The sequence below is a fragment of the Gracilinanus agilis genome, chromosome 6 (assembly GCF_016433145.1).
Source record: "Gracilinanus agilis isolate LMUSP501 chromosome 6, AgileGrace, whole genome shotgun sequence".
In the NCBI taxonomy this organism is placed as follows: Eukaryota; Metazoa; Chordata; class Mammalia; order Didelphimorphia; family Didelphidae; genus Gracilinanus; species Gracilinanus agilis.
In genome coordinates this window covers 141,893,264-141,907,648 of record NC_058135.1, presented here as the reverse complement: position 1 = coordinate 141,907,648, position 14,385 = coordinate 141,893,264, and the positions used below count along the sequence as shown (strand labels likewise).

The 14,385-nt window shown below is 45.1% G+C and overlaps 1 protein-coding gene across 1 annotated transcript in view; it reads left to right on the top strand.

Moving 5' to 3' along the window:
• The first annotated feature begins 6,147 nt into the window (after positions 1-6,147).
• Positions 6,148-14,385, top strand: part of PCDH10 (protocadherin 10) — a 77,638-nt gene continuing 69,400 nt past the window's right edge. Inside the window, exons 1-3 of the mRNA XM_044681453.1 lie at positions 6,148-8,796; positions 10,503-10,561; positions 11,140-11,246. Coding sequence (XP_044537388.1) covers positions 6,148-8,796; positions 10,503-10,561; positions 11,140-11,246 — 2,815 coding nt within the window. The remainder of the gene's footprint in view (positions 8,797-10,502; positions 10,562-11,139; positions 11,247-14,385) is intronic.

Genomic DNA, 14,385 nt, shown 5'->3' with positions numbered 1-14,385 from the left:
GAAGGATAGCCTGGAGTAAAATGTATATGTCTTAAAGATTAGTCTTCATTTGTAAAGTAACCCCTACCTAAGATAAGCAGTAAGGACAAGGGATTGTTTTTTATAAGTAGCCTAAGAGGGGTGGGGAGGAAGGAAGAAGTAGAGCAGAGAAAGGTAGGGGACAAAAAAATCCTCAACTAAAGCCAACATCATATACAAACAAGTAAAAAAAAAAAGACAAATTAGTAAACAAATATCCAATTTATAGATAGTCCTGAACTTCATATTAATCAATACTTCCTATTGAAGAATACAGTGTACAGCAACCCATCTGAAACAGTATTATTAGAAAATGATATAGTGAGCATTAGGATGTATAATTCATGGTGCCTTCATTTGCTCAGACCATCGTGAAAAATCTATAAATCATTTTCTTGTGAATGTATCGCCTAAGTGCAATTTGTCATTTTGCATTAGAGGGCTGCTCCAAGTCGTCAGTGCTTTTAATTCACTGTTTAGAGTTTAACAAAATGCTGGCCCTGTCTGATGACCAAACAGGCAGAAAGATGGGAAGCTCTACTCTGGCAAGCGATTTCTACAAAATGGAGATGTGGATTCCTTCTTGCAACGTTAAGATAATAATGCAGTTATCCTCCCCCCTCCAACCCCTCAAGCAGCATCACGAATCCAGCACTCTAGGAATAATGACTAAACAGTTCTCAAGTGGTTTCAAAGGAACACAAAGCCACAATTAAAACAGCCATTTGAACCCAGTGAAATTACCCTGTTTTATTCAGACCCAGAAACTCCCGTGGAAATTGGATGGTCCACCTCGGACACATAAGATCTCTATACATTATCTGTGGCAGTGGCCCAGCAGGACAGTGCTTCCCACCACTTCGTTTTGTTTCACTCCTAAGAATAAGCACATTTCATGCTTCCCCACAAGAGATGCCCTTGGTATCCTGTCCTGATGAAATGCAGTTTAAATATCCTTTGGGTGGGCTCTCCTCTCTGAGCCTGTCTTTCAAGGAAAATGCAAGAGATTACCTATGCCAGTAGCTGTGTGAGTTTGTCGTTCGAAGGATTGTTAATAGTCACATCTAGACTTTTCATAAATATATACATATAATGTATTCGATCTGTACAAATATATCCACATATGTATGCATTAGTGTATATGTGTATATGTCGTGTGTATATTCATTTGTCCAATTACAACACCTCCCTCAGAGCTCTGCACACAACGCAATGATAAAAGGATTTAGAAGCAAATTGCTTTCGAGTAGCGTTAAATTAGAACAAATACTCATTCATCCGTCCTCTAGCAAGTTAACTAGTTCCCCCCTCCGCCCTCCCGGCTGAGCCCCGACTCCTTTTCTCTCCAGATCAAAGGGCCGAGAGTACCGAGATCCCACAATCTGGTAGAGAAGTTTGAGACAATATATCGCAAATAGACATTTGTTGCTTTCTGTTCTCCCACTCGTCTGCCCTTTGTTACAACCATCAGAAAGTCTAGAGGGGGGAAAACAACAATAACAAAACCCTCTGCCTTGGTTGCCTTCCTTCAGTTTCACAAGGACTGCCTGGATGAAAATTTCGATTTCGAGAAATGCTGTATCCTCCTAATGGTAATAAACTCGCTGCCCCAGCTCCCAGAGTCCTAGTTCCCTTCAACTCCAGCAGTGGGCACTTTTACCATAGAGTCCTATGATAGCTGAGCGCAAACGCACTCCAGCCTCGAGGTCTCCGGTCCCTTCCCCCTCAACCCCCTCCATTTCCAACTCCGCGGTCATTAGAGTTTCCCTGGAAAAGCATGGCTGGGTTAGTTCTGCAGCCGCTTCAAAGCGCACGCCAGGCTAACCGCTTAGTGCAGTACCGTACTTCAGTCCGTGGAAGGGTTGTTTGGGGAGTTCGAGGCTGGGAGCGGGAAGGGAATCCAAACAGCGCAGTAGGGAGACAATAAATAAGCCATTAACGTTTTACAAGGCACAGGAAAAAAATCACCCCAAAATGCAAAAAGCACCGGGTTTGGTTGGGTCGGGGGAATGAGGAGTTCGGGATAAGGTGGCAAGGGCAGGTTGCATCTGCAGCAGAGCCCTCCCATCTGGATGGTGGGTCAGCACCAAGGACACCAGTCAAAGCAGAAAAGCGGCAGTGCCTAGATGGGGAGGAGGGAATGGGGAAAGGGGAGAAGGAAGGAGGGGAAGAAGTAGGAGGCTCTAGGGGACCCCTTAAGTCCGCACTGCCGGCTCTCCTGAAAACACCCACCGTGCATCGGTTCAGCTCCGGCGGAGGGACATTCGTGGAGACTCGAGGTGCATTGTCAATTTCCTTTTGCAAATCGCTGTATGATCCTCTTCAGAGGTCTTGCAAAATCAGGAGAAAGAAGCAGAGCCCAGAAAGAAGTGTCATCCCGTTCCCAGCCAGGGTTCCATCGAGCCTGCTTGCACTGAGCTCCCGCGGCCGCTAGGAGACGCCTGTAACCCACATTTGCAAAGAGGACTCCCATTCAGCTACATCTGGTTAAGGCAGGAGGGGGTGGGGGAGGGGGCGGGGAGCAGAGGAAGGCAGCTTAAGTGGATGCAGTGATTATTTACTGCCAGATCTGCCTATCTCGCCTAGAATTCATCTCCACCTCTGTATGCTTTGGGGGAGGACTCAGTCCATGGGAACCTCGTTTGCATTTTGGGATCAGAAACCCCTTTCCCAGTCAACCTTCATTGCCATTCAGATGCATCTTTCATTCTCCCTCTTCCTCCCGGTTCCCTCTCCCCTTTCTCCCCTCTCCCCCCGCCCTTTTTTCTCTCTCTCCCTTTTCCTCTCCGTCTCCCTCCGTCTCTGTCAGTCTGTCTGTCTGTCTGTCTGTCTGTCTGTCTGTCTCTCTCTTACACACACACACACACACACACACACACACACACACACACACACTCATGCGCGCGCACACAGACATATCTACACACAAACACGCAAATCCGTCTTTCTCTACGTGGTTTTACACACATTAGGAAAGGATTGTCAGGAGGGGGAAAATAAGGCTACTGGAACTGACGACTCATCTAGAGAATCTCAAAATATATCTTTGCATTCATGGGAGGGGGGACAAAGGGGGCCATCCGGTAACTGTATTAATATTCAGACACACCATAATCGCTTTTTCATCGATCCACAGGTCCTTTTAGAAACTGTAGCTCTTTTCTCAGCCTCAAACGTTTCGCTGAAATCATTTCAGCTGCTGCGGTTGCCGCTGATTTCTGGTACCCTCTTAAAATTACTGCAGCTGGAAGAGGATTAGCCATTTTCCCCCTGGCATCCCATCCTTCTAAACTGTTCAAAGACGAGACCCATCCCCATGAAAAGAGATGGGAAGAAAGACAGGAGGAAATACAGAATGCACACACACACATACACACACACACACACACACGCCAATGACGTGTAAGTGCATAATCTTTTAAAAAGAAAGTGGAGAAATGCAATGTCCTTAGCCCCCTACTCGTAAATGCTTCTTAAATCTGTCTACAGACTCTTTTCTAGGTAAGAGACATGCCCTCCTTCACTATATGGTGTGGTAATACTATTCCTGGGTCTTGTACTATAATGAAATCTTGAGAGTTCTTTATCTTCTAGAAAATGAAAAGCAGGTTTTTTAAGCGCATAGAGAACCAAATAATAGTTATAAATGACTCCTTTCCTGTTAAGAACTCAGCACAATCCTTTTTCTCTGAATAGCAGTCTCTCCAACTGTTTCTTTCAGGAATGAAGAGTTCAGGGACTTGGGCTCACTATTTTAACTTTACATCACCCAGATTCAATGGTACATAATGGACTAGAAGCCTGTATCCGGGGCTACTAAATGCACTTTCCAGTATGGAAATCTCTACTTTGTGCTTACTTCCACTTTGTGTTAACCACCAAACCCTTTAGATTATCGAATCACACACACACACACACACACACACACACACACACACACACACACACACACACACACACAGATATCGCAAAAGTCCAATTGTATATTCAAGTTATGTGGCTTGTGTGTATGTTTCTATAACCAGAATCACTCTTTCCTGCTGCATTGCCTGTCTTCCTTTGCTATGTGTGAGATGGACTCTTCATTATAAGGTTCTCTGCACAGTGCTGAAAGTATCCGTGTCTTAATTCACCCAACCTGGTTATAGGAGACCTCTTCCACTACTAAAGAGGAAGAAAATAACTAGCCTCTCTTTCTCTCTCCCTGCCTTCTCTTGCTTTTCTTTCCCCCCCGCCTACCGAGTTGCTGTACTACGCCGCGTGAGGCGTAGGGATATCTTAGGTGATTCACTAAGCCTTGATGTACTAGGCATAGGATGCTAAAAAAGAGCATTTCGCCAAAGGATGGAGAGGTGTAGAGTAGAGATATAGTAGCGAAACAACTCAGTCATTTATCCGAAGGCTCGCTTCCATTCCAGGTGCAGTGGAAAGTTGATCCTTTCTGGCTGCAGCATTTTATGCAAGTAGAGATTGCCTTCGAAAGAGCAAAGAGAAAAAGGCTGTCAGCACAAATTTGTTTGGCGGGAGCCGTTGGGCTTTCCAGAACTCTTCCCCAATGACTTGCTCCCCAAATCCTTCGTATCTCACTACTGATCCCGGTTGGACCTCCTGCAAACCTACCTGCTTCATCACAGAACAGGCACATCTTGGCAGGGAAATTATTTGAATTTTTATTATTTCCCTTTGCTGTCCTCAATCACGAGACTGTACTAAACGAAGTCAGACAATCCAATGCAACTTTTTTTTTTTTCTTTTGCCTGTAGCTGAAAACAACTATTTCTATGTCTCGGAGGGAGATACAAAATGGGGGGAGGGGGCGTAGTTAGCATCCTAGGAAACACCTCTCCAAGGAGAGAATACTGCTGTTTTTGTTATGATGCATTAGTGTTGCTGATGCAAATAGGGGAACCTCTATTCCCTATCCACTCTCTGCAGCAGGGGAATATTAAGTTTCCTAAGCAGAGATTCCCCTAGCAAGCGCTTCGGGATCTGCAGGGTTATTCTCGCTCTCACACTCACACACAGATTCCCAGACCTGCTCTGGAACCAAGCTCGCCTCCTCCTCCCCGTCTGGTTGCCTTGTGACGCGTACTGCTTGACGTCCGGTCTATCCAATCACTTCCCACCCCTGTGGGTGTTGCTGCTCCGCAATTGGTTGGCAGATGGAGGGCGCTGCGCAAAAACAGAGAAGCCGAGCGCTCGGAGCTCAGAAACTGCCAGCAGAGATCCCAGAAGCTGCATCTGAGACTGAAGGAGGCAAGCAAGGAGGAGAGAGATAGGTTAAGAGAGAGGAAAAAGAGAGAGAGGGAAAGAGGTTAGGAAGAAACGGCAGGCAAGAAACTGCTCACTACATTTTTAAAGAGCAAGACTGAAGACAGTAAGAGAAGAGACTGGAAATGCCCCTAAATGAAAACAAGGAGAGAGAAATTTCTAAGAGACATTCAACCAGGAAACCGAAGGGAATGAAAGTTTGATTCTGCAAAACATTGGTGCTTTTTCTGCATAAAATCGCTCGCTGGTTTCAAACATTTTATTTTTTGCTTTTTACTAGTGGTTTATTTATTTATTTTTTTCCATTAAAAGGCATGTTTAACGGCTCCAGCGGTATCTTTCCCTTCTCCTGTTCCTTCTCTTCTTCCTCCTCGTTCTGCTTTTCCTCCTCCTCCTTTTTCTCCTCCTCCTCCTCCTTCTCCTCCTCCTCCTCCTCTTCCTCCTCCTCCCATCAGCAGGAAGACAAACCGAGGACAGTCTTGAAATATCGAAATTTCCTCCTTGGGATTTGCCTGCACTGCTCTGCGCCAAGATTATCGGAATAAATAAAAGAAGCTGAAATACTGTATTATCATTATCTTATTAATTGGCCAGTGGTAAGATTACAGATGAGGAGCGGGGACGTCTGCCTTCCTTCGTGTGCCAAGCGCGAAAAAGGAGAGGCTGGATGGTGGGGGGTAGAACCCTAAAATGAAGCAAAAGGAATACTAAATTTTTCCAAGACACCCCAGCCCTGGCAGTTCTGCCACGTAGTGCACTTTTATTCGTATATATATTTTTGAAGGATTTTGCTGGGGGGGTGGGGTGCTTGGGGGGCTGTTGGCTGCAGAGCAACCTTTCCTTTTTTCCCTGTTGGAGATGATTGTGCTATTATTCTTTTCCTTGCTCTGGATGGTGGAGGGAGTCCTTGGCCAGCTGCACTACACTGTGCAGGAAGAGCAGGAGCATGGCACGTTCGTGGGCAATATCGCTGAGGATCTGGGCTTGGACATTACAAAACTTTCGGCTCGCCGTTTCCAGACAGTCCCCAATTCGAGGACCCCTTACTTGGACCTTAACCTGGAGACCGGGGTGCTGTATGTGAACGAGAAGATCGACCGTGAACAGATCTGCAAGCAAAGCCCTTCGTGCGTCCTGCACCTGGAGGTCTTCCTGGAGAACCCGCTGGAGCTGTTCCGGGTGGAGATCGAGGTTTTGGACATAAATGACAACCCACCAGCCTTTCCAGAGCCTGACCTGACTGTGGAGATCTCGGAGAGCGCCACACCAGGCACTCGATTCCCACTGGAGAGCGCCTTTGACCCAGACGTGGGCACCAACTCCCTGCGCGACTACGAGATCACCCCCAACAGCTACTTTTCTCTTGATGTCCAAACCCAGGGCGATGGCAACCGCTTCGCTGAGCTAGTATTGGAGAAACCGCTAGACCGGGAGCAGCAGGCGGTGCACCGCTACGTGCTGACCGCCGTGGACGGGGGAGGTGGAGGAGAAGGAGGAGGGGCAGGAGGCGCCGGGGGAGGGGGCTCACCCCCTCAGCAACAGCGCACGGGCACGGCCCTGCTCACGATCAGAGTGCTGGACTCCAACGACAATGTACCCTCCTTCGACCAACCCGTCTACACTGTATCCCTGCCGGAAAACTCGCCTCCAGGTACTCTGGTCATTCAGCTGAACGCCACGGACCCAGACGAGGGCCCGAACGGTGAGGTGGTGTATTCATTCAGCAGTCATATCTCGCCGAGGGCGCGGGAGCTCTTCGGTCTGTCTCCGCGTACTGGCCGCTTGGAGGTGAGTGGGGAGCTGGACTATGAGGAGAGTCCAGTTTACCAGGTATATGTGCAAGCCAAGGACTTGGGGCCCAACGCTGTGCCCGCGCACTGCAAGGTACTTGTACGGGTGCTGGACGCCAATGACAACGCACCCGAGATCAGTTTCAGCACTGTCAAGGAAGCTGTGAGTGAGGGCGCGGCGCCGGGCACAGTAGTAGCCCTGTTCAGTGTGACTGACCGCGATTCCGAGGAGAACGGGCAGGTGCAGTGTGAGCTGCTGGGTGACGTGCCGTTCCGCCTCAAGTCCTCCTTTAAGAATTACTACACTATCGTGACCGAGACTCCACTGGACCGGGAGGCAGGGGACTCATACACTCTGACCGTGGTGGCCAGGGATCGCGGGGAGCCGGCACTGGCCACCAGCAAGTCCATCCAGGTGCAGGTGTCGGACGTGAACGACAACGCTCCGCGCTTCAGCCAGCCTGTCTACGACGTGTATGTGACCGAAAACAATGTCCCGGGAGCCTACATCTACGCTGTAAGCGCCACGGACCGGGACGAGGGGGCCAACGCCCAACTTGCCTATTCCATCCTGGACTGTCAGATCCAGGGCATGAGTGTCTTCACTTACGTGTCCATCAACTCAGAGAATGGTTACTTGTACGCGCTTCGCTCCTTTGACTACGAGCAGCTCAAGGACTTCAGCTTCCAAGTGGAAGCCCGGGACGCGGGCAGCCCCCTGGCCCTGGCAGGCAATGCCACGGTCAACATCCTCATCGTAGACCAGAACGACAACGCTCCCGCCATCGTGGCGCCCCTTCCTGGGCGCAACGGGACCCCAGCGCGTGAGGTGCTACCTCGCTCAGCTGAACCTGGCTACCTTCTCACGAGGGTGGCGGCCGTGGACGCAGACGACGGAGAGAATGCCCGCCTCACTTACAGCATCGTACGGGGCAATGAGATGAGTCTATTCCGCATGGACTGGCGCACGGGGGAGCTCCGCACCGCGCGCAGGGTGCCAGCCAAGCGCGACCCCCAGCGGCCTTACGAACTGGTGATTGAGGTGAGGGACCACGGGCAGCCTCCTCTGTCATCCACCGCAACGCTGCAGGTGCAACTGGTCGACGGGGCAGTGGAGCCTTTGGGTGGCGGCGGTGGAGGCGGAGCAGGAGGGGGTCCTGGTGGAGAACACCAGCGTCCTAGCCGCTCGGGCGGCGGAGAGACCTCCCTAGACCTCACTCTCATTCTTATTATCGCCCTGGGTTCCGTGTCTTTTATCTTCCTCCTGGCCATGATCGTGCTGGCAGTACGCTGCCAGAAGGAGAAAAAGCTTAACATATACACGTGCCTGGCGAGCGACTGCTGCCTTTGCTGCTGCTGCTGCTGTGGGGGCGCGGGCGGCGGGGGCTCCTCCTGCTGCAGCCGTCAAGCCAGGGCTCGCAAGAAGAAGCTCAGCAAGTCGGACATTATGTTGGTTCAGAGCTCCAATGTACCCAGCAATCCCGCGCAGGTACCAGTGGAGGAGTCCGGAGGGTTCAGCTCCCATCACCACAACCAGAACTACTGCTATCAGGTCTGTCTGACTCCAGAGTCTGCCAAGACCGACCTGATGTTCCTCAAACCCTGCAGCCCTTCCCGGAGTACTGACACTGAGCACAACCCCTGCGGGGCCATCGTCACTGGCTACACTGACCAGCAACCGGATATCATCTCCAACGGCAGCATACTGTCCAACGAGGTAAGGCTCAAGCGAAAGGACCACCATCTATCATCTCCTCCATCAGAAAGCCTCCTCTAGCCCGGCACATCCATCACTGGTGCACCGTACTTTCTCTCGCCTCGGCTGCCCCTGTGTATCTATCTATCTATTTATTTGTTTATTTATTTACTTTAGGATCTTAGCTTCCTCATAACTTTAGGGAAGGAGGCTGGCACTTTTCTTCCTCCTTGTATAACTCGATGCTCCCAATCCTCTGTGCACTCTCCTTTCCACAATCATTTTGATTCCTCCTCTCCTGTGCCTTTTTTCTCTACTTTTACTTCCCCACTTCCTTCCCTTCATCCTTCTCTTTTAATTCCCTTTCTGTCCATTAAGTTCCCAGAAAGCCAGTCTGGGGAGGAGGGAAAGGGGCGAGGGGGTGGGGTGGGGGAGAGGGGGAGTGAGCTCCAGCACACATTCAAACATCTTTCCTGCTCTCTGCGTCCGTCTGTCCCAGTGTTTAATAAAGTGGATTCTCATTTGCTTTGTTTATCAATGCTTTCAATCGCCTGTAAACAGAAGCTAAAGTGTGTTTTAACTCTACACAGTTGTCCAAACTCGAATGTACCTTTGATCAAATGAATTATCAGCTCCCTTTCTTCTGAACTCCCATTGCAAAACGAGCCAGCCAGCAGTTCTCTCTACTCTGGACAGCAACACAGACACTGTTGCAACCACATGCCCACCCCGTGTGAATTTGAATGAAGCTGGCCTGGCACAGCCCTTGCTAGATTAGACTTAAAGGAATGGTTTCACAGTCACCAGTCCAGCTATATTTCTCATAGTTAATGACCGCCCTCTTTCTTTTCTTGCCACTGTTCTTTGATCCTTCAGTGCTGTTGTGCTTTCTTCTTAAAAGCACTGGGCCAAACAATCCAGATTCAGTTAAAAAAAAAAAAAAAAGATGGAGAAAAGGCAAAGAGCAAAAATGGGGGAGGGTTGAAGTGGGGCAGGGAGTGGCAAGTAAGTTGGTTTATGTACAAGAATGTGTGTGCCTCTGAAAGTGTGTTTGGTGTGTGGGAAGGAGAGTGCAGCGGTTGACTTAAAGGGAGAAGGACCTCTGGGGTTTTATGAACTCTTCTCTTGGCAGGTGCTTTACTCTCTTTGAGAATTAGAGCTTATTAATTGATTTTTCACGACTATTTGTATTGCTCATTTGTATGGAAGCACATTTTGAAAATAAAGTGACAAAAAGAATTTTCATGAAAATATTCAAACTTTTTTCTTCTTAAAAGTGTGCTGTTTATTTTTATTGCATTAACTAAGGATGTACTCCAACACATTTATTGGGCTAATGAAGAGAGATTATACATTTTTAAAAAAAGGTTAACATTAGCAGCTATGGGTAGGGTGGTATATGCCTCATTTAAAATTAAAATCACCTTTTAAATTCGAGGTCATATAAAAATATCCTTTTTCCCTGCAACATTGAATTTTATCCCCTCCCCCTTCGTTTCCCAGGCTCCTTACCTTTAGCAGAACCAAAAAATAAATCAGTTTCTAATGTTGGCAAGTTTTCTTCCTCCCTTTCACTTTTCCTCCAGGCATTGGTTTAAGGTCTCAAAATAGCCTCTCTAAGTGTTCATATATGTAGCAACAGACACATGTCTGCCTTTGAGGCTATTGGTTTTTATTTTTATTTTTTAACATTTGGAGTTCAAATGCTTTTGATTTATTTTTTCTAGACTAAACATCAGCGAGCAGAGCTCAGTTATCTAGTTGACAGACCTCGTCGGGTAAACAGGTATGGAATCTTTGCTCCTAGAAGGGTTCGTGGAGATTTTGGTGATCTTCAAAATGATAATACAAAGTAGGAAGGGCAAAAAGAAGAATTTTTAAAGCATAAAGTTAAGCCAAAATGGAATTACAGATACACCAACGTGGCAGAATCAATATAATAATAAATAAAATTGTATATCTTAGTTTCAGTTACATATAGATGAGTACAAGTGGTTTAGTTTTCTATAAATCCACACACTTCTTCACCTTCTAATATTAAATACTAACTGATCTGGCTGTGATTCCAGTAAGGGACGCAAACAAATAATTATAAAACATAAGTATTATGGGTGGAAATAATGAAAGTGTCATTCAGTGAGATCAGCAAATGGACTATTATTAATTATTATTATGATGATTATTAGTGCTGATTGCTTTTCAAGCTTAATTAAGAGTAAGAAAATCAGCATCCTGCAAAACTACATGCTACTGAAAGATCTGTGTACATGCAGCACCATCTGTGGCCATGTGATGGCAGAAGAATATTTTCCGAGTTTCTTCTTTATGATGTTTATTCTAATACTAACATTTTTGCACTTCTAGTTCTGCATTCCAGGAAGCTGATATAGTAAGCTCTAAGGACAGTGGACATGGAGATAGTGAGCAAGGAGACAGCGACCACGATGCCACCAACCGGGGTCAGTCTTCTGGTGAGTGTGACCTTAGGTAACTCAAAATATTTGTATTTCAGGGGAAAAAAAAGGGGGGGAGGGCAGAGAGTAGTAATCCGTAACTTCATGAATGTTATCCCTGTGTGCATGTGTGTATGTGTGTATAGATCATGTAGAAATGCATATTTCAAGAAATAATATAGTGCTCATTTGATGATCTTTTACAAAAGATTTATAGGTCTTCTTTGGAAAGTTATAAATATTCCTGGTAGCTTTTATAGGAGCAGATTTGGTCTACATTTTTTTTTTTTGATGTAGTCAGAACTTGAATAGTTAAATCCTAGATCTGGAAAGACACTGAAGTATTCATCTTGCTTTGAGGGTAAAAGGCATTAATTTTTAATTTTATAAATCAAGCAGTGAAGTGTACATATGCCAAGGGACTTATCCAAGGTCATACAGCCTTTCAATACTGAGTTAGGGGTAGAATCTACTTCTTTTACTTCTTGAAGCAATGAAGTATTGAATAGGACACGAGAAAAAAAAGTAGCTAAGGAATGAATGTAAATTTAAGACGTTTGTATTTTTAGTACTTTTTGGTAGTCAGTTTGGAGAAATGTGATATGATCATGTGTTTGTGCTGATCTTTTCCTGTACATATTGTATTAATGTTATTTAACTCCTTTTATTCCAACCAAGGACTGCTGCAGAGATACAGATAGTTAGATCTACTTTAACATGATAGGGGAGTCACTGGACTTTCCAACTCCATTATTAGTGTAAATCTGTCATTTTGTTTTCTGGCATATTTTATGTTTGGTAGAAACAGAGAGGACAGACAATAGCATTCTTGTGACTACTAATAATATATGACACATCTGTGTTCACAAAGTTTCAGATGAGTTATTTGTCCTGTTTCATTTAGGAACATAGAATTATGCAGCAATACTTGTCATTATGTAAACTGGTATTACCCGCCTCCCCCCACCCCCCATTCCCTGATACTATACTGTGTTCAGAATCATTGAGCGGTATTGGGTCAGTGTAGCAAGGGGTATTATACTCCCCAGTTTTCTTGGCAGTGATGGTTGCCACAGGCCTCCTACTTGGCTAATATGTAGTGTGTCTGCTGCTGCCCTTTGCCTTGGGAAACCCAGGCTGGAGGAAGGGGGGAAAGGGGAGGGCTGCTCAAGGGTCCTTTATATTGCTGCAAGTCATTAATATGCAGACCTAATGAGACTTGAGAAGTGCCAAGAGTCCCTGGAGGTCCCTGCCCCTTGCGAGCCTTCACGCTAAGTGAACAGAGCATCTATTTAGTGTCTGGGAACCTGACAACAAACCAGATCTTGCCAGAAGTTTATATCTGAGGACAAAGTCCCTTTCATTTTGTGCCTATATGTGGCATATGATTTACTGTTTTCTTTGAAAAAAGCTATGTATTTCAATTATTTCCATTCTTTTTTTTTTAATTTTAGAGTTTCTGATAGAATAGTCAACACTCTATTTTTATTATTATTTTAACTAAAAACAGTGTCTTCTGTATGTCTATTTAGATGTATTTCATTTTTGGGGGGGAGTCTCATTTAACTATGCAATTCCTGTGTCGATGACTATTTCAATCAGTTCAGTCCATCAGACATAATAATGGACCATAATAACTTAACAGAAGAGGAAATAATAAACAGCTGCAAAAGGGTTGAATGTGAAAGATGGATGGAAATATAATCTCATTTTGTATTTTCCCAGCAGCTATTTTGTTTTAGAGGCACCCAGGATTGCCACTGTAGTAATGTTTCTGGCAAATTGCCCCTGAGGCTTCAAAGCATTTGAAAAAAAATTTAAAATCCTCCAATATGAACTTCTAGAATACATGGCAAACTGAAGTTTTTATTCACTCCTCTTCCTTTTTTTTCTTTCTTTTTGTTTTTCATCAAAATTTTAAAAATTAAATAATCTGAGATTCAAAATCACTGTTCTAAATAGTATATTTATTTATTTCGTGGGAATCGGGTGGGTATCCATAAAATATCTGATACAGCATTAAATAGGACATTAGTAAAATACTTATATTATGCTACAAATCTGTATTTTAATGAGACATAATTTACCCAATTTATATTCAGGGATGGTTTTTACTTAAAAAAAAAAAGCAAGAAACAGCTACCCCTATTATACTGAGAGGCACTGGAACTCAGTAGATGGAAAGGTAGGACAATCTGGCCTTAAGTTCCTTAAGTTTCTGACACATAGTGGTTATGTGATTCCTGGCAGGTCACTTAACTTCTCAATGCTCTGGGCAATTCTTCAAGACTATTAGTATAAAAGAAGATTCAGGCTGCCTAAGTTGAGCGAGTTTTGGCACCTGGAATTTCCCTATACCACTGAAATCAGAGATCCACTCTATCTGTTGCATGTGAAAAATTAAAATTATTTTCTTTTCAAAGCTTATAATAAGCTATAATCATAGAATATATTACAAACCCACACTTGCCAAACTCTTTCCCTAAAATAAAGTATCATATTGATAATTTCCTTTGAAAATCCTATCTTCTCTTTTTTAATTTTAAAGATAAATATTAATGCTGTTTCAGAAGTGTAACATTAGGAAATACATGGTATCTAGTGAATCTACATATTTTCAGAGAAAGAAAAGCAAATATTTAATGGAATTTAGACAGTTCCCTTCATTCACATTTGATACACTTAACAGCAATCCAAAGAAATATTTGGATGGATATATTTATGCTTTAGTACACACATAAATACTCGCCATTCACTGACTTTTATGTGATTGTTCTCCTGCCTTGACTTCTTTACTTGTATTTGAGTTTTCCACTTATGATATCTATCTACAAACTCAAGCCCCCCCCCCTTCTCTCTGTCTCTCTGTCTGTCTGTCTGTCTGTCTCTCTCCCTGCCTTTGTCTTTGTCTCTGTCTCTGTCTCTGTTTCTCTACCTTTGTCTCTGTCTCTGTCTGTCTGTCTGTCTCCCTGTATCTCACTCTGTCTTTTTCTGTCTCTCTGTCTCTCCCTCTCCCTGTCTCTGTCTCTTCCTCTCCCCCGTCTCTCTGTCTCTTTGTCTCTCTTTGTCTCTGTCTCTCTCTCTGTCTCTCTCTCTCTCTCTCTGTCTCTCTCTGTCTCTCTGTCTCTCTCTGTCTCTCTGTCTCTCTCTGTCTCTC